At 38.7% G+C, this 27,357-nt stretch overlaps 1 protein-coding gene across 3 annotated transcripts in view; it reads left to right on the top strand.

Moving 5' to 3' along the window:
- LOC119846367 (mitochondrial intermediate peptidase) overlaps positions 1-27,357 on the top strand; it is a 126,375-nt gene that overhangs the window by 34,071 nt on the left and 64,947 nt on the right. For all 3 annotated transcript variants that reach the window (XR_006277625.1, XM_038379943.2, XM_043504305.1), the window contains exons 11-14: positions 13,190-13,343; positions 14,354-14,431; positions 15,645-15,849; positions 18,777-18,886. Coding sequence is in view for 2 of the 3 variants with exons in the window: in XM_038379943.2 (XP_038235871.1) it covers positions 13,190-13,343; positions 14,354-14,431; positions 15,645-15,849; positions 18,777-18,886 (547 nt within the window). In the remaining variant the exon portion in view is untranslated. The remainder of the gene's footprint in view (positions 1-13,189; positions 13,344-14,353; positions 14,432-15,644; positions 15,850-18,776; positions 18,887-27,357) is intronic.

Genomic DNA, 27,357 nt, shown 5'->3' with positions numbered 1-27,357 from the left:
ATTTCTTCAGTCTAGTATATGGTATAACAAGGATCCAGTGGCTGGAAGTTGAAGGTAGACAAATTCAGACTGGAAATAAGGCTCAGTTGTCTAACAGTGAATGTAATTAACCATTAGAACAGTTCACCAAGGGTTGTGATGGATTCTTCATCACTGACAATTTTTTAATGAAGATTGGATGTGTTACTCAAAGATATGCTGTAGTTCAAACAGGTATTAATTCAGGGAAGTCCTAAAACCTGTGTTATACAGGAGGTCATCAGATTAGATGATCACAATCCTTTTGGTCTTATCTGTGAATCTATGAATCCTCCACTGCCCTGCTCTTTCTGTAGTAACTTTCACATATGCAATATTGGTTTAAAATACTGCCAGATCACTGAATAGAGGTAATGACTAGACAAAGTACCTGGCAATGGGGAATCAGCCCCAAAGAGTGAAATTCACTCGCTCATCACAGAATATTAGTGATTAGACTTTTGCATGGAACAGTATTCGCACCAAAACCTTACAGGCAATAAGAAGCAGCACTGCCCTCTTGCGTGACTCTTCTGCATGTCTTCTCTCTGCTCCAGTGTGTGCCTTACCTCTGTCCCTACCTCACTGCAGGCTCTCTGCAAGACTGTTGTCTCCAGTTCACTTCAGTAATTTTCTTTGCAGGCCTGACTGCACAGAACTTTCAGACATCAGTTACGTAGAGGTAGCCCGTCCATCAGAGTTTCACAATGTGTCTGAGCTTTAATCATTTTGTGGCCATTTGTTATGATTGTTCATGTCTGATTCAGTCATCAATTATTTCTCCCAGGGTTCTGTACAAGTTCCTCAGTACTTTTTGATAAAATTGTTTTATCCTTTCTGATGATTTGAAGCATTCTATAATTTGTGCACCCTGTGATATTTTGGATGTTGCAATAGAAAATATTTCCATTTCGGTCTGTGTTCCATATTGGTTGCATAGTTGTTCCTGTTTCAGTTTTAACTGTGCTTTGTCTCCCAGGTTACACCCCCAGTTTATTCTTCCAAATTCTTTATTTAATAAGAGACTGCATTAGCTTTGCATATCTTGCTGTAGTGAGGTTGTCATTCTAGTCTGATAGTACTCTGGCTTGTTGTTTTTTCATTTTTTTTGTTCTTTGCAGTGACTCATTAATATTTTAGGTGTTGGTCTAGTCTTGAGTGTTCATTGGAAGGTACATACTTGGATGAATTTCATCCCAAATGACTATTTTTGTTTTTCTGAATAAAATAAATCTTTTGTTAAAGATGACGATATAATCATATTTAAAAAAAACGTATTTTATATATAGTTATATATATTGTGATAGCCCCGGGAGCCGCAGTCAATGTTCAGGTCTCCAGTTTGCTGTGCAGCTACGCAGACATAACAGACAGACAGTCTCTGCGCCAGAGTGCTTACAAGCTGACAACATAGGGTTTTAATAGTTTAGTAAGTATTTTTCCCATTTGTTGGAGTAGGCATGTATTGCTTAATAGCCAGCAAAGGGCAAAAAAAGTGCAAAAATCCCTTTTGAAATAAGTAGATGAAAAAATTATTCCCTATTACGTTCTTTTAACTTTTGTTTCGGTGTGCAATATATTTTCTTTCACTGTTGTTCATGTGATTAAGATTTGTAGTCTTGAATAATATTTTGTATAGGTTTCAGAGTAGCAGCCGTGTTAGTCTGTATTCGCAAAAAGAAAAGGAGTACTTGTGGCACCTTAGAGACTAACAAATTTATTAGAGCATAAGCTTTCGTGAGCTACAGCTCACTTCATCGGATGCATTTGGTGGAAAAAACAGAGGAGAGATTTATATACACACACACAGAGAACATGAAACAATGGGTTTATCATACACACTGTAAGGAGAGTGATCACTTAAGATAAGCCAAAAAGAAAAGGAGTACTTGTGGCACCTTAGAGACTAACAAATTTATTAGAGCATAAGCTTTCGTGAGCTACAGCTCACTTCATCGGATGCATTTCTGAGGGGTTGGAGCAAATGCGGTTATATCGTAGCGCTTGGCTGTAGACAATGGATCGACCCATAACTATTTCACATTTGGTGACAATGTATACCTTCAAATCAGCGGCACTGCGATGGGTACCCGCATGGCCCCACAGTATGCCAACATTTTTATGGCTGACTTAGAACAACGCTTCCTCAGCTCTCGTCCCCTAATGCCCCTACTCTACTTGCGCTACATTGATGACATCTTCATCATCTGGACCCATGGAAAAGAAGCTCTTGAGGAATTCCACCATGATTTCAACAATTTCCATCCCACCATCAACCTCAGCCTGGACCAGTCCACACAAGAGATCCACTTCCTGGACACTACGGTGCTAATAAGCGATGGTCACATAAACACCACCCTATATCGGAAACCTACTGACCGCTATTCCTACCTACATGCCTCTAGCTTTCATCCAGATCATACCACTCGATCCATTGTCTACAGCCAAGCGCTACGATATAACCGCATTTGCTCCAACCCCTCAGACAGAGACAAACACCTACAAGATCTCTATCATGCATTCCTACAACTACAATACCCACCTGCTGAAGTGAAGAAACAGATTGACAGAGCCAGAAGAGTACCCAGAAGTCACCTACTACAGGACAGGCCCAACAAAGAAAACAACAGAACGCCACTAGCCATCACCTTCAGCCCCCAACTAAAACCTCTCAAACGCATCATCAAGGATCTACAACCTATCCTGAAGGACGAGCCATCGCTCTCTCAGATCTTGGGAGACAGACCAGTCCTTGCTTACAGACAGCCCCCCAATCTGAAGCAAATACTCACCAGCAACCACACACCACACAACAGAACCACTAACCCAGGAACCTATCCTTGCAACAAAGCCCGTTGCCAACTCTGTCCACATATCTATTCAGGGGATACCATCATAGGGCCTAATCACATCAGCCACACTATCAGAGGCTCGTTCACCTGCGCATCTACCAATGTGATATATGCCATCATGTGCCAGCAATGCCCCTCTGCCATGTACATTGGCCAAACTGGACAGTCTCTACGTAAAAGAATGAATGGACACAAATCAGACGTCAAGAATTATAACATTCAAAAACCAGTTGGAGAACACTTCAATCTCTCTGGTCACTCGATCACAGACCTAAGAGTGGCTATCCTTCAACAAAAAAGCTTCAAAAACAGACTCCAACGAGAGACTGCTGAATTGGAATTAATTTGCAAACTGGATACAATTAACTTAGGCTTGAATAGAGACTGGGAATGGATGAGTCATTACACAAAGTAAAACTATTTCCCCATGGTATTTCTCCCCCCCACCCCACCCCCCACTGTTCCTCTGATATTCTTGTTAACTGCTGGAATTAGCCTACCTGCTTGTCACCATGAAAGGCTTTCCTCCTTCCCCCCCCTGCTGTTGGTGATGGCTTATCTTAAGTTTCAGAGTAGCAGCCGTGTTAGTCTGTATTCGCAAAAAGAAAAGGAGTACTTGTGGCACCTTAGAGACTAACAAATTTATTAGAGCATAAGCTTTCGTGAGCTACAGCTCACTTCACTCTCCTTACAGTGTGTATGATAAACCCATTGTTTCATGTTCTCTGTGTGTGTGTATATAAATCTCTCCTCTGTTTTTTCCACCAAATGCATCCGATGAAGTGAGCTGTAGCTCACGAAAGCTTATGCTCAAATAAATTTGTTAGTCTCTAAGGTGCCACAAGTACTCCTTTTCTTTTTGCGAATATTTTGTATAGTTAACATAGTTGTTTAGAAAGAGAAGCCAGCCATGGCCCTAACGTCTGGAATGGTTAGAAGTCGACTGTGCTGATTCTATTCTATATATTCTTAGGCTTTGAAAAACAATTTTTGTGTGGTAAGGAGGGAAACCAAAACATACGAGTCATATACAGTTGTAAGGGGAGGAAAAAGCACAATCAGTGGAAAAAATTCCAGTCTGAGACCCCAAAAAGTGATGGATTACTCTTAAACATAAAATTGACTAATTTTTTAGAACCTATTGTGCTATCTTTACTAATGTTGATTAGTACCTTGCTCTTAAACTAGTCATTTAGGAACTGTTGGAACTAGTGGTGAAGTGCAGCACTGTTCTTCTTGAGGGTGGCACAATCTGATCCTTGATTAACTTATTCCTTAATCACCTGAGTTTTACTTAAATAGACTAATACTACTTGAATCAATCACTTAAACTAGAAGCACATTCCCGTTAGTCACTATGCTATCTGTAAAATGACACCTCCTTAAATTCCTCTTAATATATATGTTTTTTCTTTTAATTTCATGTAGTACTAGGGACATTTGTCTAGGTAAATTCAAATGGAACCCCATCCTAAATTTTAAGATGCTTGATAATTAAAATTGGGTGCCTTCATCCCAATTCCTCTACAGAATATCATACATCCTGATCAGTTTGAGCCAGTATATTAATAATAAAACTGAATACAATTCATATTGTATCAGTTTGCCCCTGTTTTCAGTCATTGTTTCTGCTATTGTCAATAAAGTGAACATAGGTGCTATACTGTAGACAGAACGTAAGGAGGAGCTCCAGACTCACATGCAGAACAAACTCTTCTCACTCTCAGTTCATCTTTCCACAGTCAAGTTGTTTTTCTTGGCTTTCATCGCGCCTTGTCCCTAGAAACTTGATCCCACTTCAAAAGTGTAGGTCTCCTACCAGGCAGTAACAGGATAGTTTGCTTAATATACTTTGAGAAAATTCATTTTAAAAGTATTGTCATCAGCTTTAAAAAGCGTTTATGTCTGTTGAATATTTTTGTACCCATACCTTAAATGGCAAAGATGGTAGAATTAATATAAGTGTATATTTAACAGACATTGGAGGCAGAAGTCTGAAATGTGTATTATCAGTGTCTTATAAGAAGATAGAGTAATTAGGAGAAACTTTGGCAACATAGAGGTGATAAAACAGTGAATGCTAGAACACGCTTCACCTCAGACAAGTAAGAAGTTGTCTAATGTGTATCTCATAAAATATAATATTGTGCCTGAGTTTTAGTGCAGAAAAATACCATAATGTTAAGTAGATGATGACAGTGTATCTCAGCCAGTGCTAATAATAGTAGACGTACTCCCTAAGGGGCTGATCCTGCAAAGACTTATGCACATGAATAGTCTCACTGAGTTCTCTTAGGTAATAGGTCATGCCTGGGAGAAAGGCAGAATGTTGACATAACTGCTGCTAGCCCCTGTTTTGTCAGCAAAAGTTACTTACCAGTCTGGGCTGGGTTTTTTTTTGTTTTTTTTTTTTTTTGTTTTTTTTTGGAGGGGTATGGGTGGGGACTCTGACTCATTTTTTGAAGTTGTGCTAAATTAAGTTTTTGTCCCAATGTAGACACTGACAAACTTGTATTTCTTTGCCCTCTGTGGTGACCACTATAAATCTGATAAACCAGGTGGAATTAGGGGCTGTAGGGATAAACCAGGTGGAATTAGGGATGAACATATTAATTGTGAAAGAAGCTTGTTTCCCACTATGGAGAAAGGAGAAGCCAACCAAGTAATTGGAGAAATTTTGTATCCCGGGGAAACTAGCTATATAGATGTTACTAAAATAATTTTGCCCTTCCTTCAGCTTTCTCGTGGGCTCTGAAGTCAGGCTTTTTGCTTCATTAGGAGTAAAAAAGATTTCCCACTTTTCCACGGTGGAAGGGAAACTATCAAGGTGCCTGGATATAACTGTGGATGAATCTTTGACTTTTCAGGGAAAGCTAGTTGTCAAAGGCTCTCAGATTCAGGGAATTACTTCCTGACAGTCTAAGCCTGGGTGTTCAGCAAGCTTCTGTCTCTTGATGAAGCAAGGGAGTAAGAACTGCTCAAGGAGCACTTCAAGATGTTTCTCTTTCCTTCTGTTTATTTACCATTTTTGGTTTGGGCAGCCTAGGGAGAGTGCTCCCATGCTGAAGAGAATCAGCCGCTTTAATTGCTTTTAAATATACCCTAAACACATATCGACCCCCCACCTCAAGTGAAGGAAAGTATGGTAAAACTCTCATTTTTCCTGTTTAGCTAGAAACCTAAAATTAAAGAGTAACATATGGTTTAAAAAGAAACAGGAAGTCACAGTTGTGCCAAGTTACCACCTCAAGAGACAGAACGTTCCATAACTGTTTAGGCATTTGTACGACATCCATCACTGCTGGATCTGAGCACCTTTCTTGAGTAAGAGACTTAAGGAGCTTGGCTTGTTTAGCCTAACTAAAAGAAGGTTGAGGGGAGATATGATTGCTCTCTATAAATATATCAGAGGGATAAATACAGGAGAGGGAGAGGAATTATTTAAGCTCAGCACCAATGTGGACACAAGAAGAAATGGGTATAAACTGGCCACCAGGAAGTTTAGACTTGAAATTAGACGAAGGTTTCTAACCATCAGAGGAGTGAAGTTTTGGAATAGCCTTCCAAGGGAAGCAGTGGGGGCAAAAGATCTATCTGGCTTTAAGATTCTACTCGATAAGTTTATGGAGGAGATGGTATGATGGGATAATGTGATTTTGGTAAGTAATTGATCTTTAAATATTCAGGGTAAATAGGACTAATTCCTTGAGATGGGATATTAGATGGATGAGATCTGAGTTACCCAGGAAAGAATTTTCTGTAGTATCTGGCTGATGAATCTTGCCCATACGCTCAGGGTTTAGCTGATTGCCATATTTGGGGTCGGGAAGGAATTTTCCTCCAGGGCAGGTTGGAGAGGCCCTGGAGGTTTTTCGCCTTCCTCTGTAGCATGGGGCATGGGTCACTTGAGGGAGGCTTCTCTGCTCCTTGAAGTCTTTAAACCACAATTTGAGGACTTCAATAGCTCAGACATAGGTGAGGTTTTTCGTAGGAGTGGGTCGGTGAGATTCTGTGGCCTGCGTTGTGCAGGAGGTCAGACTAGATGATCAGAATGGTCCCTTCTGACCTTAGTATCTATGAGTAGATCATGCTTAAGAATATGACTGAAATCTCATTATTTGCCTCTGTGCATTGAAGTAGAGCATCCAACTCGTCAGTGTCTAGATTAGTGGACGTGGGATGTTAGAAAAAATCATAACAGTTAAATTAAAAAAAAAAAAAGAGTACTGTGTATTTTCCAGGTAGGATCAGGAGTTTCCAGTAAGTATGCATCTTGTGACTTTATCTAGCTAAGTGAAGGGATCAGAAAATATATTCAGGCTTGTTATTCAGTTGCTTACTGTATGATGTGCTGTTAGTTGGTAATGATTGTATAAATGTTCTAAAGTATGTCAGTAATGTGACCTGACTTACAAATATTTTGTTATCTGTAACTTGGTTTCAGTTACTGCTGCGTATCTCCTTTGTCTGATATCCTTGTATTCATAAGAGCTAAAGGAATTAAGATGATATGAGCAAAGCATAGTATATGTTACATACCACATTAACCAAATTTATAAAAAACAGTAAATTTGCCTTTTGGCAGTCAAGTGTTAACTTGCATGGTAAATGGGTCAAAAAGCAGCATCACAACAAACATCAGAATGATCTCATTATACTGATCTGTTTTTAAAGTTGTCTTTCATCAGTTCTGAACAATCTTGCGTTGTAAGTGAATTAGTTTGGTTTTAGGGTTCAATGAACTGAATTAACAAAATATCCTGAAGGTACAATTAACAGAAAAGAGAAAGGGAACATAAAATAGTTGGCAAGTTGTGAGGAAGCACACAGGGTTAAAAAAAAAAAACCAAGCAATCTCCCCCAAATCACCAACTCTATGAATTCTCTCCCTTCAGGTAAAGGGTTAAATGTCAGAGTTTACTGACAGGTAATGATCATAGGAAGGGGCTTTTCCTTGTCGTGATCTCTCTTCTACTTAACCCCATAGGCTCCTCTCCCATTTATCTTGTACTTAAGTTGTTTTCTAAATTTCTTTTAATATTTGTGGGGAGTGAAAATCAGCCCTAGATTTTTGTTTTATTAGAACTAGTAGCATTATATTTCTGTATTTCATTGATTATGATAGGGAAAAGAGCCTTGTGAAAAATGAGAAAATGTCCAGATCTTTCAGATGTTACAGTTAATGCCTGCCAATAACAAGCCTTGCCAAGCAGCTAATTTGTAATTTACAGGCCTTAATGTTTAGTCCTTAGTGATATTTGAGTAATTATCATAATTCTTTAATGTCCAAGTTTATCAAAAGCATTTTGGATGGAGTAGATGAAAGTCATGGTGCACAAAACAGTCTTAGTTTCTTTCCGAATGTACAGGTTAAATTAAAGCAGTTTTAGAAGCTTAGTGAAGTCACACAAGCTTAGAAATAATTATTTATAATGAAACACTCCATCCTTGTTCTTTATAGCAACACTGCCTTTTTGTTTGATGTATGCTTGAAGAATAACCCCACCCCACCCCATTGTGTCAGTTTATTTTCTTAAATCAGTTAGATGCACGAGTTCTTTTAAAAATAGTGCTGAGCCACATATTGCAAGATGTCTGGATTTCTCCCATAGTTCATCTTCTAATATAAAGCAGGATTTCACATCAAAGAAGCTGTTGTATTTGGTATTTCTGCTTTCTTTGAGAATTTACTGTGACTTGTTGAAAATCTCTACACTCATCTTCTGCCATTAAGTGCATTATTAAAATAGTTCAGGTTTTTTGGCATGGATTTTGATTCAACATGCAAATTCCTTGGCTTTAGAAAGCACTCGGAGGGGCAGAGTTTTGGGAATTTGCTAAAAGATGGATAATGAAAGCAAGGAAACTAAGTTCATTTACTCTATTGCATCACTGTATTACAGGATTTCAGAAGAGTACCCTGTTGTATGTACTGTACATGCTGCCATTCCTACAGGCAGAACAGGATAATTTAAGGGGCATCATTACTGTAAAATCATACTCGTGTCTGAATTTTTTTACCTAACGTAACTAATTGAAAGGTTAAAGGAGATGAAAAAACATTCTTGATTTACTTCATGTATTTGACAGCACTTTGTACATAGTCATTTTAATGGTTTTTACCGAGTAGGTAGGTAGGTCGTTTGCCTGCAGTTCGTTGGGTTTTTACACAGCAATAAGTGAGACAAACATCTTACAATCACATTTTTTTCCCTATATTTTAATACCACAAACATTATCAGAGACACTTGATGGCAAAGTTACTATTTGAAACTACTTTTTAATTAATTTTTACAAATTGACTACATTTCCAGTTAGTAGTGGCCCTTTACGGATGGATAAACCCAGCCTTACCTCATACTTAAAGCCCGTAATTTTCAGTTTTTACTGATTTTTTTTAACTGAAAATTTCCCAGATTTTACAAAAGCTGTGGTTAATTTTTTTTAATGATTTTTTTCACCCAAATTTTGGACTATTAAAGTACATGAAAATACTGATTACGTTAAGGATATCCAATACATTACATTAGATAAATGTTTTACATTAATAATTAATATAAGTGTAAATAAAAGGTTGTTAAAGTAAAGGCAATGTAGTGGAAGAAACGTGTGTGTGTGTGTGTGTGTGTGTGTGTGTGTGTGTGTGTATACGTACACATACTGTTAATGTACAGTTCATAAAAACATAGAAATGTAGGGCTGGAAGGGACCTTGAGAGGTCATCTAGTTCAGCTCATGCTGAGGGAGGCCCAAATAAACCTAGACCATCCATGAAATAAACCATAGCATTAAACTGCTTTTACTTGCAGTACTCTTACTTTTCTCTGTTGCTTTTCTTCCTGTCCCCCAGTGTTAACCCTGGTATTTACCTAGAAAACTGTTAAGTTAGTTTTTGACACTCCAGTTTTTTAATTTTTGTAATAAACACTGAAAAGTAGTCCTTGTCCCAGGAGTTTACAATCTAATTAGACAGATAAAAAAACTATAAACAAAATGTGAAAGGTACATGTCTTATTAGGCAGACTCCTCTTTTAAAAAAAAAAAATGTACAATCCACTTGTGCCTCTCTTCCTCTACATTGTCCACGGGCCCAGCCAGCTTATTGACCTCTGTTGACCCAATCTGTCTCCTTTCCACTCTGTCTGCCCCACTAGAACACTATCTGCTCTCCTCCCAAATCAGATGATGCTTGTGTAACTCAGAGTATGTAAAGGCAAGCTGTGTGGTTCCAGCTGCTCTCCTCCCCTCCATCTCAGCATGAGGATATATTCATGGAGGCAGCTTTTGTCTCAGGGTCCCCTAAGGGTGGGGGCAGTGGGTCAACATATCCTCTACTGCCTCTACAATTCATGCACTCCAGTAGTTCTTCCCTCCCCGCCACTAAAAATAGAGAGAGGAAAATTGCCTACATCTTCTGGAACACAGAGATTATACCACTTTTGTGCAGCACTTTGAACTTCTTTGGTAAAAAGTATTATATGAATATAAAACCATTGATTTGCTTGTGCCTTTTTCAAGCAAACATATTTTAAAATATCATGCTAATATAACATTTCCATTGGGTTTAGGCAATAGCAGAAAATATGCTGTCGTCTTTTGACATAGTTGAAATAATGTGCCTGGCAATACATCCACATGGTCTTATCAGGTCCTGCATCATCCCTTTAGAAAGTATTGTGCAATTCTGATCTCTGCATATGTATATGAAATCCCATACCACAAATATTGACTTTATTTTTTATATTTAGAAGGTATGCTTCACAAAGGTATTTATAATGTAAATATCACTGTAGTGTTATGGGTGCTGCGTGTACTTCCAGTACTTTCATATGAATCAAATACAACAAATCATAATGCTTTGTATCTAAGATTCAGACTGTTTCCAAATTTGTCCTATTTATTTGAAAATTCTGCATGCTGTTCTTTCAAAATTGGCACCAATTGAACTGAAATATTATCAGACCAAAAAACAGAACAGCCTGGTCTCTTATTCCATTCTTAATTTCTTTTGGAATACATTATTATAATATCTATAATAAGAATCATATACTTCCTGAAAAATCCTTACTTTACATTGTTGTCTTGAACCGTCTCTTGATGGGTGATAAATCATGTGCTACAGGCATGAGTATAATACAAAAGGGAAATTCGGCTCTCAAAAATTCAATCTTCTAATAGCAATGTAGACTGACAAAATAAGATATTAAAACCAATGTGTATAAAGACAGTAAGCTTTTACATTAATTACTAAGTCTTTCCACATTTTTTTTTAAAGAACCATTTAAACACAATTTGCAGTTTGTGCTCAGGTCTGTACTGCAGTCAACTCCAGAGAGGGTGGTATAGTAAGACTAATATGCTTTGGCATAGGTTTTTGAGAAGTTTGCACAGTATCAGTCCTTCTAACTTTCTGAGCTGGGTTAGACAACACGGTAAAAACTCTTGTGTCTGAGCTTTTTCTACTACAGTTTACAACAATGCTACTACTGCTGGATCTGCACCTGTTAGGAATTACAGGGCTGAAAAATACTAGCATAGATGCAGTCTATGTACTTTACACTACTACGAAGTGTACCTGCATGCAGAGACAGCAGCCATTTTGTTCTCACAGTTGCTGTGTGTGCTGTTACAGAAGACACACACACGGCTCTCATGGAGATTTGTGTTCTGTCTTTTTATTTTCTTTAATCTAAAATGATGCCTTTTAGGCTGGAAGCATATGTTTTGCTCTTTGGAGACTTATCACTGATAAAGGAGGAAAATGTGTCCTTTTGGGGGGGGCTGTGTCACACTCCAAAGTGCAGCTGTTACATAAGTGGGGTGAGTTCAAATGGTGCTGCCTGTTTTGGGGGAAGTAATGACCAGTACAGTACCCTTTCATAGTTCTCGGGGGTTTTTCTGCGTTCTGTTATAGTTAAAATCAGAATGGTACACATGCAAGAAGCCAGAAATAAAACCAGCGTGGAATGTGCAAATATGTGAAGACTGGCAACTAAACATCTCACTAGCGTCAACAAATGTTGCCGTGGTGGTAGCAAAATACTGCTGGAGTGCATTATAGGGATAATATAAAAGATGGTGGGGGAAAAAAACAAACCGACATTGAAATGCTTAAAAGAACGAGTGCAGTGGCTTAGAGCGCTAATCCTGTCCTGCTGTGCACCACAGCCTACTGAAGTTGGGTAGTGAATTGTAACTTCAGTTATAAGCAACATGATTCCTAAAGCTAGTGCCATATTGTGTTTAGTTATACAGCACTGTCTTTTGTGTGGTGTTGAGGAGGAAGGAGGGGTAAGCAGTTTGGATGAAGAGTAACTAACTCTTTCACAGCTTAGCTATCATTAAGCCTTTTGATCGAGGCTTTAAAATAGCAGGGTTCTAAATGTTTAGTGTTCAGCTGTTATAGTCTGCTTGATGCAAATTTAGACTTCAGTGACTACTGATTGGTCAGGGAGAAATTAAAAAAAATGACATAAAAGAGGAAAAGCATATAAATGGAAAGAACAATGATCTTCTAAAGTAAAAGTCACACTAAGAGTGCAGTCATTCAGTACTCTAGAGCCCTGGAAGAAATGGCAGATACAAGGGCAGCTGCTCCCTTGGCTCGTGTGTATGAATTGTTGGCAATTTGTATGCAAATCGAGGAAGCAAGGATGTTTTTGTGGTTGAGGGCCATGCAAGAGTCAGGTACTAGGGATTCTATTCCCAGTTTTGCCACAGATTGTGACCTTGGGCAGGTCACTTAAGCCCCAACTTTTTAAAGTGTTCACTAATTTTGAATACCTCAATTTTTGACACGTAGGGACTGATTATCAGGGATTCTGAGCACTAGGTTCCTTAGGTCTCTAAGCCACTTTCATCCACTCTTACAACTTTTTTGCTGTTTCGGCATTTTATTGTGTCTTTGTATTATCCCTATAATGCATGCTACAGTATCTTGCTACTCATTTGGCAACATTTGTTGATGATGGACAAGGTGTTTAGTTCAAATCAGTTTGAGCTAGGGGTGCTCAGCACCTATGAAAATCATGTCGTTCATGTGTCAAGCTGGGTACTCAAAATTAAAGACTCAAACTAGTGGATGCTTTTGAAATGTTGTGCCTTAACCTCTGCCTCACTTTCCCTATTTGAAAAATTAGGTTATTTATTCTCAACAAGGGTGTTTTGAGGTTTAATTCATTTGTAGTTGTGAGATGCTGGGATACAGAAGATGAGCCCCCTAAAGTGCCTATAATAAGTAAATCAAGACCATATTTTTCACCTCAGATTATAAAGCTCAACAATATTTTAACACTTTTTTTTTGTTTTGTTTTTCTTAGGTATAACATTGACCCCAGTTTGTACTGTCCATTTTTCTCTCTTGGGGCATGTATGGAAGGTCTGAACTTCTTGTTCAATCAGCTCCTAGGAATCTCTCTCTATGCAGAGCAAACTGAGAAAGGAGAGCTCTGGTGTGAAGATGTTCGCAAACTGGTGAGAACTCTAATTCCTAACAGTCTACAACACAAGAGAGTGTGGTAGAGCTGCTCATGTGGTCTCTTAAGAGACAAGGAACAGGTTTTCAAAGGAATTTAGGTGCCAAAAGATGCAGATAGGCATCTATTGCAATTTTCAAAATTGCGTAGGGTGTCTGTCTCCAATTGAAGTCAATGATAGGTGACTAGTCACTTGTGAAAATGCCTATCTGCATCTGTAGGCGCCTAAAAGTCTTGAAAAATCTCTCTCCAAGTGCAAGATGTCAGAGTCAGAATTTGCCTTTCACATCTTTACTTTTCACATGTATTTTCTGAATTAAACCTGAAATAATGTACATGGTGGTTAACTCATGCAGTGCTACAAATGTGCATTCTTATTGTGTAGGTCTTTTACTCTTCCCTTCTTTCCTATTGTGCATGTCTTATTCAACTCAAGCCTTCCTATTTCTGCCTTGTTCTGTAGGATGGAAGTAGCAGATGTGGACTACTCTCTATTTGCCATTTTGCTCAGTTCTTTTGTCCTTCCGCTCCCGCCCTATTCTCCAGTGGGCATCCTCCCTCCTTCCTTCCCACTTCCAAGCCCAGCCTCCAGTGGGGACTGCTGCTCCTCAAATCCCAGTTCTGGCTACCCTCTCATATCTGTCTCCTTGGTAAATCAGCTCCTGCTGTACTTAATTTATATTCTGCAGCCCTGAAGTTGTTGACTTGCCATCTGATCGTAAAAGGTTGAGTGGTTATTTTTATTCTGGTGTATGAGAGTAATCAGTTTGTATAAACTGCAGAAATTGATGCAGTTTGAAGGACAAGCTTTGAAATATTTGTACATAAATATTTCGACTGCGGTAGAATAAATTATTCCTATATTATGTTTTATGTAAAATTATAATGTGCTGCAAAATATATGCAGTGTAAACCTTTTCTATTGAATATATCAGAGTGATACTTTCTCGCCTTACCTAGCTCAGCAGAAGTTTCACTTCGGAAATTATATCTTTATTTCTTTTCCAGGCAGTTGTCCATGAAAATGAGGGCTTACTGGGGTACATCTACTGTGACTTCTTCCAACGAGCAGACAAACCACATCAGGTAACAACTATGGGCTTACTTCACTGGTGGTTTTGCTTGAGTAAGGACTATAGTATTACGGTCATTTACTATTAATGTTTGTCCAGCAACATACATTTGGACTTAAACTAACTAACAAACAAATTCACACATAACAAGACCACCTCTAAGGCCAAATATAATTCTAGAAAAATCTAATTCCAAAGTATATATAATTACACTGATTGGTCAACTTCCTTTAAACTTTTTTTTTTTTTTGCCAATAACTTCCTTTTAATAAGCTCCATGTATGTTGAACTCTCGGATACTACACTGACAGGCACTATGAAAACCCTAAAATAAGCAATGTTTTGAGAGCTAGTGCTTTCTTATTATCTACCTGCTGCTTATCAACAACCAATATCTGAAATCAAATACTCTCTGTACCAAGGCAAAAGTCCAGAATGTCACCTGGATCATTTCCCAAACCTCATGTTAAATAGGTGAAGCTGTCTACAATTTTTAGACATGCTGACTACCACCGTGGTGCCAGTGTATAAACTACAAAACAGAATAAAACAGAACCTCATTAATTGGCATTAATGACTGAGAAATGTTTTGCAAATGACTGAATTTTATGAATTTGTGAGTAAGCAAACACTGTGAAACAGCGTTATTACTTATTTTGTCAAGTGTGGTTTGGTTTTTATTATTTTTGCTAACACTTTGTAACATGTTCTGCAATTTATTTTATAAAAGAATGTCTCCTCACAAACTCTGCCAATTAATGGAGAGAGACTGTATATGATATATAGTATTTATAGGTCAGCAAAGTTCTGATGTGACAAACTAAATCTTTCTGGGAAAGGTGGGAATTTTAACCTTTTGGATATTTACTCTTTAGATGGCTTAAACTTAAACATGCTGCTTTTAGAAAATAAAATTTTGTTCAAGATGTTAAAGCTATTGCAATATTTTGTTTTTATCTTTATGAAATAAACTAATCTTTTTATATTATTATAATCTCAAGTAAAAAAAAAGTAAAGAGGGATGGGAAAATATAATGAAGACTGGCTCAAATCCTGCTATGTTACATTGAAGCAACTCTATTGAAGTTAATGGGATTGCATTGGTGTAACTGAGAGCAGAATAGGACTCTTAATGTTAAGACATTCAGCATTTATTTAATACTGTTAATATGACAACAGTATCTATATAGCATGGCTTTTTCTGAGTGGTTATTTTATCTTCAAAGGACTGTCACTTTACAATTCGTGGAGGCAGGTTAAGGGAAGATGGAGAATACCAGCTCCCTGTTGTTGTTGTTATGCTGAGTCTGCCCCATTCGACTAGGAGTTCACCCACTTTACTAACCCCTGGCATGATGGAGAATCTATTCCATGAAATGGGACATGCTATGCATTCCATGCTGGGACGAACTCGGTACCAACATGTCACTGGTAAGACATCAGGAATAGTGATTTTTGTTATTTTTAAATGTTTGAATGAATAATTTGCACTTGTTAATTTCCTGAAGTAGGGAGTATGTATTTAAATAACTAGTATCTTGAATCTGGTAAACCGGTAGGTAGGTAGCTTAGTTTAGTTTAGCTTAGTTCTTCAAATTGCATTTTAAAATTAAGTGTGCAGCTATGGAGTATGTCCATCTGCAGGGTTTATGTATTTCTTAATCTTTCAAAATATTGTATAATTTTATTAGGGTATTAGAGATCTTTATATCATAGTGCAGGTTTCAGTGACAAGCCTGTGAAGTCACATTTCCAATTAACCTTCCACACCTGTTGATTCAATTTATGATCTCTTTTCAGAGTAGCAGCCGTGTTAGTCTGTATTGGCAAAAAGAAAAGGAGTACTTGTGGCACCTTAGAGACTAACAAATTTATTTGAGCATAAGCTTTTGTGAGCTACATCCAATGAAGTGAGCTGTAGCTCATGAAAGCTTATGCTCAAATAAATTTGTTAGTCTCTAAGGTGCCACAAGTACTCCTTTTCTTTTTATGATCTCTGTTCACCAATTTACTGTCTTGACTCTGTTAGCACATAGGAAAAGTATAACTTACTTCCAGGTTGCACTTCAAAAGTATAATGCAGCATCATGCAAAGTATCACAATTCAGATGCCTGGCTGCTTGGCTGGAAAGATTGGAGATTGAAAAGCAGCGTGCTCAGTCCTTGGGATGGGATCATGGGTAGGGGAAGAACACCTCTTGTTTGTCTCTAGAGACCCCAGTGACTAATGCACAGAGTGATGTTGACTGGCTTCAAAGGGACATCTATAAAGCTTTTGCCCAGAGGGAGGATTGTCATGATGTACCCTTTGAAGATGATGGGGAAAAATGTAGCTGTTGGACGATCTCACTTTACTCCCCCCTTAACTATGAACAAGGATGAAAGGAGCTTTTCCTTCAAAGTTAAGACAAGGACTGTTCTATTTTTCTGATTCAGTTATCACTTTCCTTAATTCAAAGCTTAACAGTGCTCTGAAGGATAGAAATTTAGAGTAATCCTTGACCTCAAATTTTCCTTTTCCTTTTTCATATCAGTTTGTTGCAAGTCTACTTATTCTGGGATGCCATGAGAATCCCTCCAGCCTCCCAATATTAGTTTGATTTTCAGATTCCCAAATACAAAAAGTGAAATTGGTCCCCTTTCCTGCTAAGGAATCCAACAAACTCTTTCTTGCTGTCCCTTTGATGCTTTCTAGTGCTGTTGCCCAGTGCCCTGCAAGCTCCCCTTTCAACCAGTTCCGTTTGTACTAATAGAATAATGGGTTGATTGAAAGTAAATTGAGTTCAGCTTGCACTCAGCATAAAAGTACAATGATCCTGGGTTGTAAATGATTTTTGAAAATTTATTGTGAAAAAACTAGCATCAAAAGGGTTTAAAAAAAAAAAAAGAATGCACTTGCAATATGGAAATTCTGAAACCAGGCTGTACATTTTGTTAGTTGGTAAACAAAACCAATTGGTGGAATTTATCAACGTGGAATTTAGTGGGTCCTCTTATCACAAACAAATGAACGTGAATGAACACACTGCCTATCAAGTCACATATCACCAGACATACACAAAAGGGGATAGTGCACATGAGAAAAAAAGAGAGCTCCTTTTTCATTGTCAGTCCTTTTCAAATCGTGACACTCAGCATCAGTGTACTGGATGGCAGCTGACAAGCTGTATGGCCCTGCTCTCATCTTTGGCAAAGAGGTCGGAGTCCTGGTTTTGTCCAAGCTGGTTGGCACATTATATGCTGCTTTTAATATTTGCAAACAGTCCAGAAAGTTCTTTTATGTGGCTGTGTCAGCTGACTTGAGCTTGTGGGGCTAAAACTTGCAGTGTAGATGTTCCCACTCGGTCTCAAGCCCAGGCTCTGAGACCTCCTTCCCTAGTCACATTCCAGGGCCTGGGCTCCAGCCTGAGCCCAAATATCTGCTCTTCAATTTTTAGCCCCGCAGACCAAGCCCCACGAGCTGACCTGAGCCCTGTGACTCAGCTCCATGGTTTTTTACTGGAATGTAGACATGTCCTAATACACACGCAGTGAAGTTTGAGGTTGGAATTGATATTTGCTTAAAGAGGTTTTTTCTTCAGGGAAGGAGATAGCTTAACATTGGGGTCAGGAAGGAAATAAAATAACTGAGCACTTGCTATTCCTGACTCACATTTATGTTACAGCTATATATACAGCTTTGGTTCAATGATGTCTCATTTTTTCTAGTACCTCTCAGTGTTGCTGTACAGTGCTGATAACACAGAGCTAGAGTGAAGGTGATCAGGGGAAGAAGGAGAGGATCTGGGGGTTGTGCTTTTTAAAACACCTTTTTGTGACTGCAAATAATTACTTCCTCAAATTTATTTAGAACATGTTTTGAACCTGCAAAAATGCTTTCACCTGATAATTGCATTGTAAAGAAAGGCTAATATAAAACAGAGATACATGAGCTCAGCAAACAGATGGGGAGATAAGAATAATGATTGTGAGTGGGATTAATGCAGAGTTTGATTTACATTGTGACTGGATTTAGGTTTAGGACAATTCAGAAGATTTGGTGTTTTATGTAGGGCCAGATTGGCTGCAGCTTGGTTTACTTTAGCAAGGTGTAGTCCACATTTTTATAAAGTGCCTCACCCAGCTGTTCAGATGTTTTTTTACTTTGTGATTTATAGTCAAATATGTAGGATAATAATGGAATTTTTCTGCCAATATGTACAGTAATGGTATAGAAATAAAATATTGACTTAAGGAATGAAAGAATATTACAGTTCACTAGAAGTCCAAACTAAATGCTAACAAGCTCTTGGAAAGATAGAATTGTGTGCTAATATAAATAGCTGTATACTCATATTCTCAATCTTTTACTCCCTTAGGGACCAGATGTCCTACTGATTTTGCTGAAGTTCCCTCTATCCTGATGGAGTATTTTGCAAGTGACTATCGAGTGGTTAATCAGTTTGCAAGGCATTATCAGACTGGCCAGGTAGGAAAAATGAACATACAAACTATTTAAAATATTATAAGCAGATTTGTTAAATGAATTAACTTTTTCAGTTGTCATTTATAAAGAAGTATTAAAACAATAATAAATTCTAGGTAACATTAACCTTACATTATATTTTAATTTATATCTAATGATTGAGAAAAGAATTGTTTACATTCCCCACAATAAGAAGCACACCATGTATAAAAGTACAATAAGTAAGCTACTCTGTGAACCAAACAATGTGAAAAACAGCATGTAATATTAATACCAAAGTTAGAAATTCAGTGTCTTTAATATTATTTTTGCTCAGACTTTATACAATGTTAAATCATATTGTCACAAAATCATGGAAAATAATGGGGAGTCAACAGTATGGGGCATTTCTGCTTCCAGAGCAGGATTGGATAGGATACTGTAGTGCTTTAACTAGTTTTAAACACTTCAAGTTATTGAGGTTGCACTGCTTCACCTAAGAGACACCCCGCCCCCCTCAGCCCCCCCAGAAACGTAACTTAAGTGTGCCTTTTCTTAGTTATATCCCAGTAATCCTGGCTGTATGGCCTTGTACCACTCTATCCAATTCCTTCCCTCGTTTGTGTTTACACTTTACAAGGGCTTACAGACAGTGCTCAGATTTTCCCTGGGTTCAGATTTTTAGAAGCAAGCTCCGTTTTTGCAGTTGCTCCTGCAGGCACAAATTCTAGTAGCTATCTGACTGTCTGCACCCACAAACTGGGTAGCTAGTCATGTAACTATGGTATTTGCATATGCAGTATATAGCAGGTGCAACATTGTGCCTGCAAAAATTGAGGCTTAATTGAGACTTATCTGAAAATCTGACCCTTATTCAGTGTTCTCAGCCTGCACTTCTGACTCAAGCACCTTCGCGCTTTCTCCCACCTTTCCCCATACTTGAGGGAAAAACTGCTAATGTCCATAAAATCCTTGTCCTCTTTCACATCCCTTCTTAAGATTTACCTATACAATCCTGCCATCTGAGAGTGGCTAGGCTGATGGCGACATGAGACTACCAGTTTATATGCAAAGCTTCCTCATTTTGTTGTCATCTTGTCCTCACATCTCTCTCTCCTCCCCGCTTCCCCACCTGTTTTACCTGTTTCTTCCTTCTGTTGTGTCTTGTAATATTACTTGACTGTGAACTCTCTGAGGCAGGAATATTTTTTGTTTTTGTTGTTAATTTCAATGTTCAGTGCCTAATATAGTGGGGCCCTTATCCTGGGTTGGGGCTTCGAGGAGCCGCGGAAATACAAATAGTAATAATAATCTGTATGTATACAATTCTTTTAGTCTTGTCTCTAATTAAATCCCTTAATAATTTCACTGCTGTTCTGGGAATTTTCTTCATTTTGCCTAATTCTTTTTACCGGGGCCGTAGTGTATGGAACCAGCAGTTCTATGAAAAGTACTATACCTTGGAGTGTTTTATCTTTGCAGTTATGTTTTGAGAACATAACATTTTATATGTTTGTTTCTGGTCATTTTGCCTCTTTTACTTTAGATAATGTTGGAAAACTTGGGCATGTGACCTACAGAATGGTAGCATAAGAAAAGTACACTCAATTTCATGGTGAAAATTAGTAGTAGTAGAAGGGGGTCATTTTAGGGATTTATTAGGAATAATTATTCTGTTGACCAAACCAAAATATAGTAAGGTCCTTTCAATTCAGTATCTAATGATTTCTTAGTAAGCCCACTACATGAATGCATTTCCACTTGAAAGTTACCCTAAATACAATAATTGATCTTGAAACATTACATCTCTTAAATTGTACGTATTCTGTTAATCAACTAAAGCGTGCTCTTCAGTTCCACAGACTTCAGTGGGTGAAGAGCTGTCACCTCATGAGGCATTTGGAAATTTGCCAGATCACACAAGACAAGTACCTTCTTAACAGTCTGATCCAAAACCCATTGAAGTCCGTGGAAAGAGTGGACTTTGGATCAGTCCCTAAATGTTTTTAAAGTAAAATGTTAGTGCAACAAGCCTACCTATGTAATATGTTAACTACTTATTAACAGTCTTTTAATAATTTTTCCAACAGCAAAGATTTAGTTGTCAACCTTGGTAACTAAGTGCAAAATTAGGAGTACTCATTTGGTTCAAAATAAACTTGTTGAATTTACTCCTATCTCATTCTTCCTTAGAGATTTATGAATCCGGATAAGTACAATCTAAACAGTACAAAAGTTTTGGCACATTTATATTGATAAATACATGTTTTCACTATGTTACCACACACAACATTTTCACATTACAGCATGCCTACAGAATCTCTGGATTCCTACATTAAAGCTCACTCTTTTTTTTTTATTTTATTTTATTTTTATTTTTTTTTTTGACATAAAGTGATTCTCTGTCAGACTCAGGCAAGGATCCCTTCACCGTAAACAGAAGAAATTAGAAGAAAGCACTGAGTGGGACAGAGTGACCATAGCTGGCTAGCTGTTCATGCATGGTAACAAAACACAGTTTATATTTGTTAAGCCATTTCAGAGATACTAAGCAAGTGAACGATATAACAGAAATCTGTTTCAGATGCTTTATTAGCCAAGCTCCAGTGTACTCAAGCATTGCAGTGTGTTGCATCCACAGTGGTGATCTGCAATTAATTCCTCAAAGCAGGAGAGTATTACATAGCAAGAGAAACTTTCAACAGACATCTATAAAGTTATAAACATTCAGGATTATATTTCAGTAGTATGAGAGTAATTGGAAATATTTTGCTGTCTACTTCTAGTAACTTCGTGTAGTTAGATAAAATTGCTTGTATAGTATCTATTAAAATTAAAATTATTGGTGAGGCTAGCTCTCTCTCCGTTTTTGCCTTGGGAACTGCACTGTCTAATGCTGTTTACAGGGGGTTCCCATAGCACTCAATAGTATTACATGCCTTAACAAAGTGGTAAATATCTGGCTTCATATGAGACACTCAATCCTGTAAGGTGTTGCACACCAACAAGTCCTGTTGAAGTTAGTAGGAGTTAAGGGTGCTCAGCACCAGAGTGTTCATCATTTGGCATGTTTTAACCCATATAACATGTCATTGAAATAAATATTGAAAACTGATTACTTTCTAGCATTCTCTGGAAAGTTTAAGTGTAGTGTTGCTTAAGTATTCTGAAGTGATCTGATTGCATATGGATTCAGAGCATGAGCAGTTTTGATCTTCAGGGAAAAACATCTGAAAGAGATTTGTGGAACATCATTTATTGCTTTGTGTCTTCAAAATGGTTTAAATCTAAACCATGTTTTGTTGCAATGGCACAGAATTATTGTGTGCCAAGGAGCAATGGAACTTAGTGAATGTTAATGTAGAAATTCAGTTTTGCAGGGAGACAAGACTGGATTAGGCTGTAAGATTAGGAATGGAGCCTGGAGGTACTCTATGGCACGCGAGGTTTTGAACTGCTGTTTTTTATTGTTCATTTTTAAAATTTAGATAATATTTATAAACCACTATGTAGAATCAAGATAAATCTGCTTTTCCTTTCTTTAGTCAGTCTTCAGACATTGAGAAAGCTGATGTAAAAGATTTCAGTGTCTCGGATTCACATATGAATAAATTGTAGAAATTAGGAAAAATGCCTATTTATTACTATAGCAGTCATCAGCAGCAACTGCTTTATTTAAGCTTGCTAAGTAGATTCTGTAATAAACCCCTGGTTTCACACACTTATAACTTCACAGAAAATTGACCTTTGGGGCTTCAATTTTCCATGGTTGGTCTCTTCCTGGAGGTGATTTTTTGTGTGGAAAATTTGAGTAAAATTCTCTTAAGCTGGTTGCATTTTGTGAGCATGAAAACAAAATCCACTGTATCCATTATGAAAATTATTCTAAGCACACTCTTGAAAAAAATGGCTATGGCACAAATAGCTGAAGTGTGAAATTTGGCATAGGCAATAGCACCAAATTCTGTTTCTTACGCAAACTAGGCATCTCATTAATTTGACTCTTATGAATAAAGGGACTCTGACTGTGGCCTGCTGCTCCCTATAAAGTCAGTTGTAGTAGGATACGGTCCTGGGCTCTCAGTCTTTGCTGAGGATTGGTTCGTGGCTTGTTTTATGGAAAGCAGTTGGTTTTGATTTTTAAAACATATGAACATTTGAAAATTAAGTGAATATATACAGCAGAAAAATTACTCTATAGGAACACTCTTAAAGATACATAAGTATTATGCACATGTGTGCAGCTGGATAAAGGACTAATCCAAAATCCACTGAAGTCATGAAAAGACTCCCTTTATCATCTATGGTTTGGGATTTGTTCACAAGTGAACACTGATGGGTTTAAAGGAACTTGCAATTTTCACTGCAAAATTATCAAAACTGAGTCCAATAAGCTAGCCAGCCCCAAAGTAATAGTTCTTTGAGTGCTGGTCCCTGTGTGTTTTCCACTGTGGGTCCGCATGCATCCCGAGTCGGAAAATTCTTGCAAGCAGCATCCATTGGTTTGCATATGTGCCATAACCTCTTTATGCCTCAAACCAAGGACATAAAGGGCGGAGTGGACCAACCACCTCTCCAGTTCCTTCTTATCGCCACATTGCCTGGGTCAGAACCTCCAGTGTATGGAGCTGCTGCTTCCTCATAGTTATTCTTTGATCTGTAAATATTTCAAAATTGGCCTTACTGCCTTTGTATATAGTTTTTTCTAGTTAGATAGATTTCCCCACCTCTGGAACCCCCTCCCCCTTATCCAGCTGTGAGTATTGGACTATGCCCAGAATTCTGGGCTTCGAAAATTTGTGTCCTGACCTTGTTGTTTCTCGGTCAACGAAGACCATAAACACTGCCTGTGTTGCCTGGGGGCAGCACTCCTCGTGGCTAAGTGAAAAATCTGCCTCTCTTTCCTTAGCTGTACTGGTGAGGCACGGGAATTCTAGCTTAGAAGGTACCTTATGGAGAAAGCCATGCGGCTGCAGTCTGACCCAGACTGTGGGACCTGTACGTTGACCTGAATCAACACAGAGTGTGTCTCCTGCTGCGAAGTCTGACTCTGTGCAAGGGAATCCTTTCCTATAGACACTCAGTTAGGGTCTCAGTGAGAAGGCAGGGGAGGTTCTTATAAGCACATAAGCAGGTCACCCTCTAAGTCTCCCTCTTTACCAAAGTCTTCCTGGTAGTGGGAGCTCATTTCAGATGGAATGGCTTCACCATCTTCCCTTACCTTGACGATGGGCTTCTGGTAGCCAACACAGGTCAAGAGGCCTATATGTCAATCTCATTAATGCTTTAACTCCTGTCTTCTCTAGGAGTCAGTGTAAACTTGGAAAAGTCTATCCTCACTCCAACACAGACCATAGCTTTTAAAGGGGCAACCTTGAATTCAGTCATGGCAAGTGTTTATCTACCAAGAGACAGGTTTTGTTTTATGAATGACCTGATAGACCAGGTTGTGCACAGTCCTTAAACTCTAGTTAGAATTTATCTTTAAGTCTGGGACACATGGCTTCCTGCACTTACGTTATATCATTCTCCAGATTCCATCTGCATTGCCTATTGGCATGGCTCCAAATGGTGTATTCCATAATCAAACACAGCGTGAATACCATAGTAATGATTCCTTCCAGAGTAACGTTATCTCTAATATGGTGGATGGATCCCCATCAAGTATGTGTGCCCATTCCCTTCCTATTTCACTCACCAGACAAAACAATCATCAGATATCTCCTTCTTAAGCTGAGGAGCCCACAAGAACAACCATATGGCACGGAGCACTCTCGCACCCCAAGAGGCCAGGATGCACATCAATCTTCTGGAACTTTGGGAAGTCTGAGATGCTTGCAAGGCTCTTCTGCAATTTATCCAGTTCTATCATGTCCTCATAATGTCAGACAACATGACAACTGTCTTTTACATCAACAAACAGGAAGGGGCAAGATCCAGCCCGTGTGTAGAAACAGTCGCCCCATGGAATTGCTGTATCAGAAATCGAATCATCCTGTTGGCAGCTTACTTGCCAAGAAGTCAGAATGTCGTGGCAGATATCTCAGCAGGCATTTTGCCATTGATCACGAGTGGGTGTTGCATGATTCAGTAGTGAACAACATCTCTGCTCAGTGGGAGACCCCCACCTGGGATCTGTTCACCTCCCAAGCAAACAAAAAAATGCAACATACGCTGTCTCAAGGAGCTCTAGGACTACAGTCTCAGGGTGATTCCCTCCTTCTCTGTTCAGACCATCTGAACTATGCCACCTTCTTCGACTAGCATCCCTATGGTAGCAGTGTCTGTTGGGCCCGCACATCTGTTGTCTCTCCTTATGTTACACTACAAAACTAGCCAGTGCATGCAGGCTGACCCTCCTCAGTTCCTTCTCAACTGCCCCTGGCTAGAGACAGAGCCATTAGCAGTCTGTTAAGACTGTCATCTTAATCTATACACCTATAGTCAGTTAGTCTCCAAATTGTAGTTTTTGCCCTTAATTTATTTTGTCCTAAAATTAAAAAAAAAGGACTTTATTTTCTCATCCTGCTTTTCTCTCGCCGGGGACCCTTCTCCCCAATGGCGTATGCTGGGTTCGCCAGGCTTCAATAAGTGCCTCACTTGTAAAGAGCCAATTCCGATCTCTGGTAAGCACTCTCACTGCATTCACTGCCTCGGGGAAGGCCACATACAGCAGAAGTGTGGTCTTTGCCAACAACTCTGGCCAAGATCCCACAAAGACAAAGAGCTCCTCCAGAAGATTATCTTCATGGAGGCAGCTCTCCAATCCCAGTTGAACGGTAGATGTGAGTCTTCCCCACAGCCTTCTACATCTAACGGCTGCAGGTCCAAAAAGCAGGCTACCGATTCCTCTCACAAATCATCCAAGAAGACAGCGGGAAGCCCCATAGTGAGCCCCGAGATAGCCGCAAGTGATCATCATCTAGCTCAGTATCTTCGGCACCACTGGCATTGAGGCCATCTCAGTCTGGCACTCATGGAAACCAACAGTAAATGGTACTGTTGACAGGCCAATGGGCATGGGCACCAAGTTATTGGCACCAAAGGTCAAGAATAAAAACTCCTCTAAAAAGATGGTATGAGAGCCCACGTTGGTAGTGCCAGGGATTGCTCGCCCAGAATAGGAGCGACTAGTGCGGACAAGATCCCTGTCCCCCCGGCACCACCACCAGCACTGGGACAATTGGTACAGGCGGAGTGCCACCATGAATATGAGGAACCACCAGTTCCCACAATGTAAGTATCTTTCTCTTCAAGAAGATGCATACCAATCTTATTATTTTTTCTTAAAAACACCCACACACAAAAACCCAAACCTCTAGGAAATTAAATACAATCCAGAAACCCATGTTAGTATTGAGGTTCCACTGCACAGTTAAAATCACAGAAATGCAAATGTTAAAGCTCCAAGAATGTTAATTAGACCAACTTGTGGACATGTACTATTTTGTGTTCCCAGTTTTCTTGTTAAATGTGGAGCAATGTGATGGTGATGAATGTCTAAACTAAACCATTTTTCAACTTCATCCTTTTTGGATGCTGGCTTGAAAAAGTCATTGTCTCAACGGTTTGTGAGTTGTCATTTATTTCCAGTATTATAGGCAGATGGAATTACAAAGGTAGTGGTTTATTAATCTAATTAAAGAAATGGGCCCAGATTGTCAGAATTATTATTATGATTCTGTTGCTGTAGAATATTAAACAGTTAAACATGTTTTGGGGTTTGGGAGCACAGATACCTGGGCTTCCTTAGGCACCATGACAAGCATTGTAAAATTCATGCCAAGGTCTTAGTTTATTGAACATAAAAGACGAGAAAAAAAATTTTAAACTAAAAAATTGAATGTTTATTCAGTCAAAACAATCTTAGCCAAAGCTCAGCAAAGTCCTTTTTTCAGAGAGTGGATATTAAAGTCCCTGGTTTTATCAGAGAGTCCTTCTTTTGGGGTAAGATAAATAATAGTTCTGTAGCTGGACCTTTAACTCAGTTGCTGCTTGTTGGGGCTATTGCTGCTTTTGGCAAGGAGACAGAGTAGAAGAGAGAACCAAATAGAAAGGTATGGGGAAATACAGCTTTCTGTTGATGTCTGCAAGAACTGGTGTGTTGGTCAGTCATGGATAGGTACCTGAGGCAGATGAATCAGCCATGGCAGGAGCATATCTAAACTTTGGCTTGCTTTCCCAGTCCAAAATGCCATCTGGCTGGTCTCTGCAGATCTCTCTCTTTCCAGTGGCTCTCAAACTAGACTAGGCTTGATAGGCTGCTTCATTCTGTTACTCTGTTTTTGCTGCCCAAAGTCTCTATTTTTTGAGTCCCAGGTCCTCATCATTTCCCCCAGTGAAACCTAACTTGTGACACCAATTTTAGCCACTGTTTTCTTCTTGCTTGTGAATTATTCTCTCAGCACAGCCCTTGGGTGTTGATATTATTAGTTGATATTAGACTATACAATTAATCACTATATTCTATTAGTCACAAACCTCATATTGTAGAA

The sequence above is a fragment of the Dermochelys coriacea genome, chromosome 1, assembly GCF_009764565.3.
Source record: "Dermochelys coriacea isolate rDerCor1 chromosome 1, rDerCor1.pri.v4, whole genome shotgun sequence".
NCBI classification, from domain to species: Eukaryota; Metazoa; Chordata; order Testudines; family Dermochelyidae; genus Dermochelys; species Dermochelys coriacea.
Note: the sequence above shows the minus strand (reverse complement) of the source record. Positions and strands in the feature narration are given on the sequence as shown.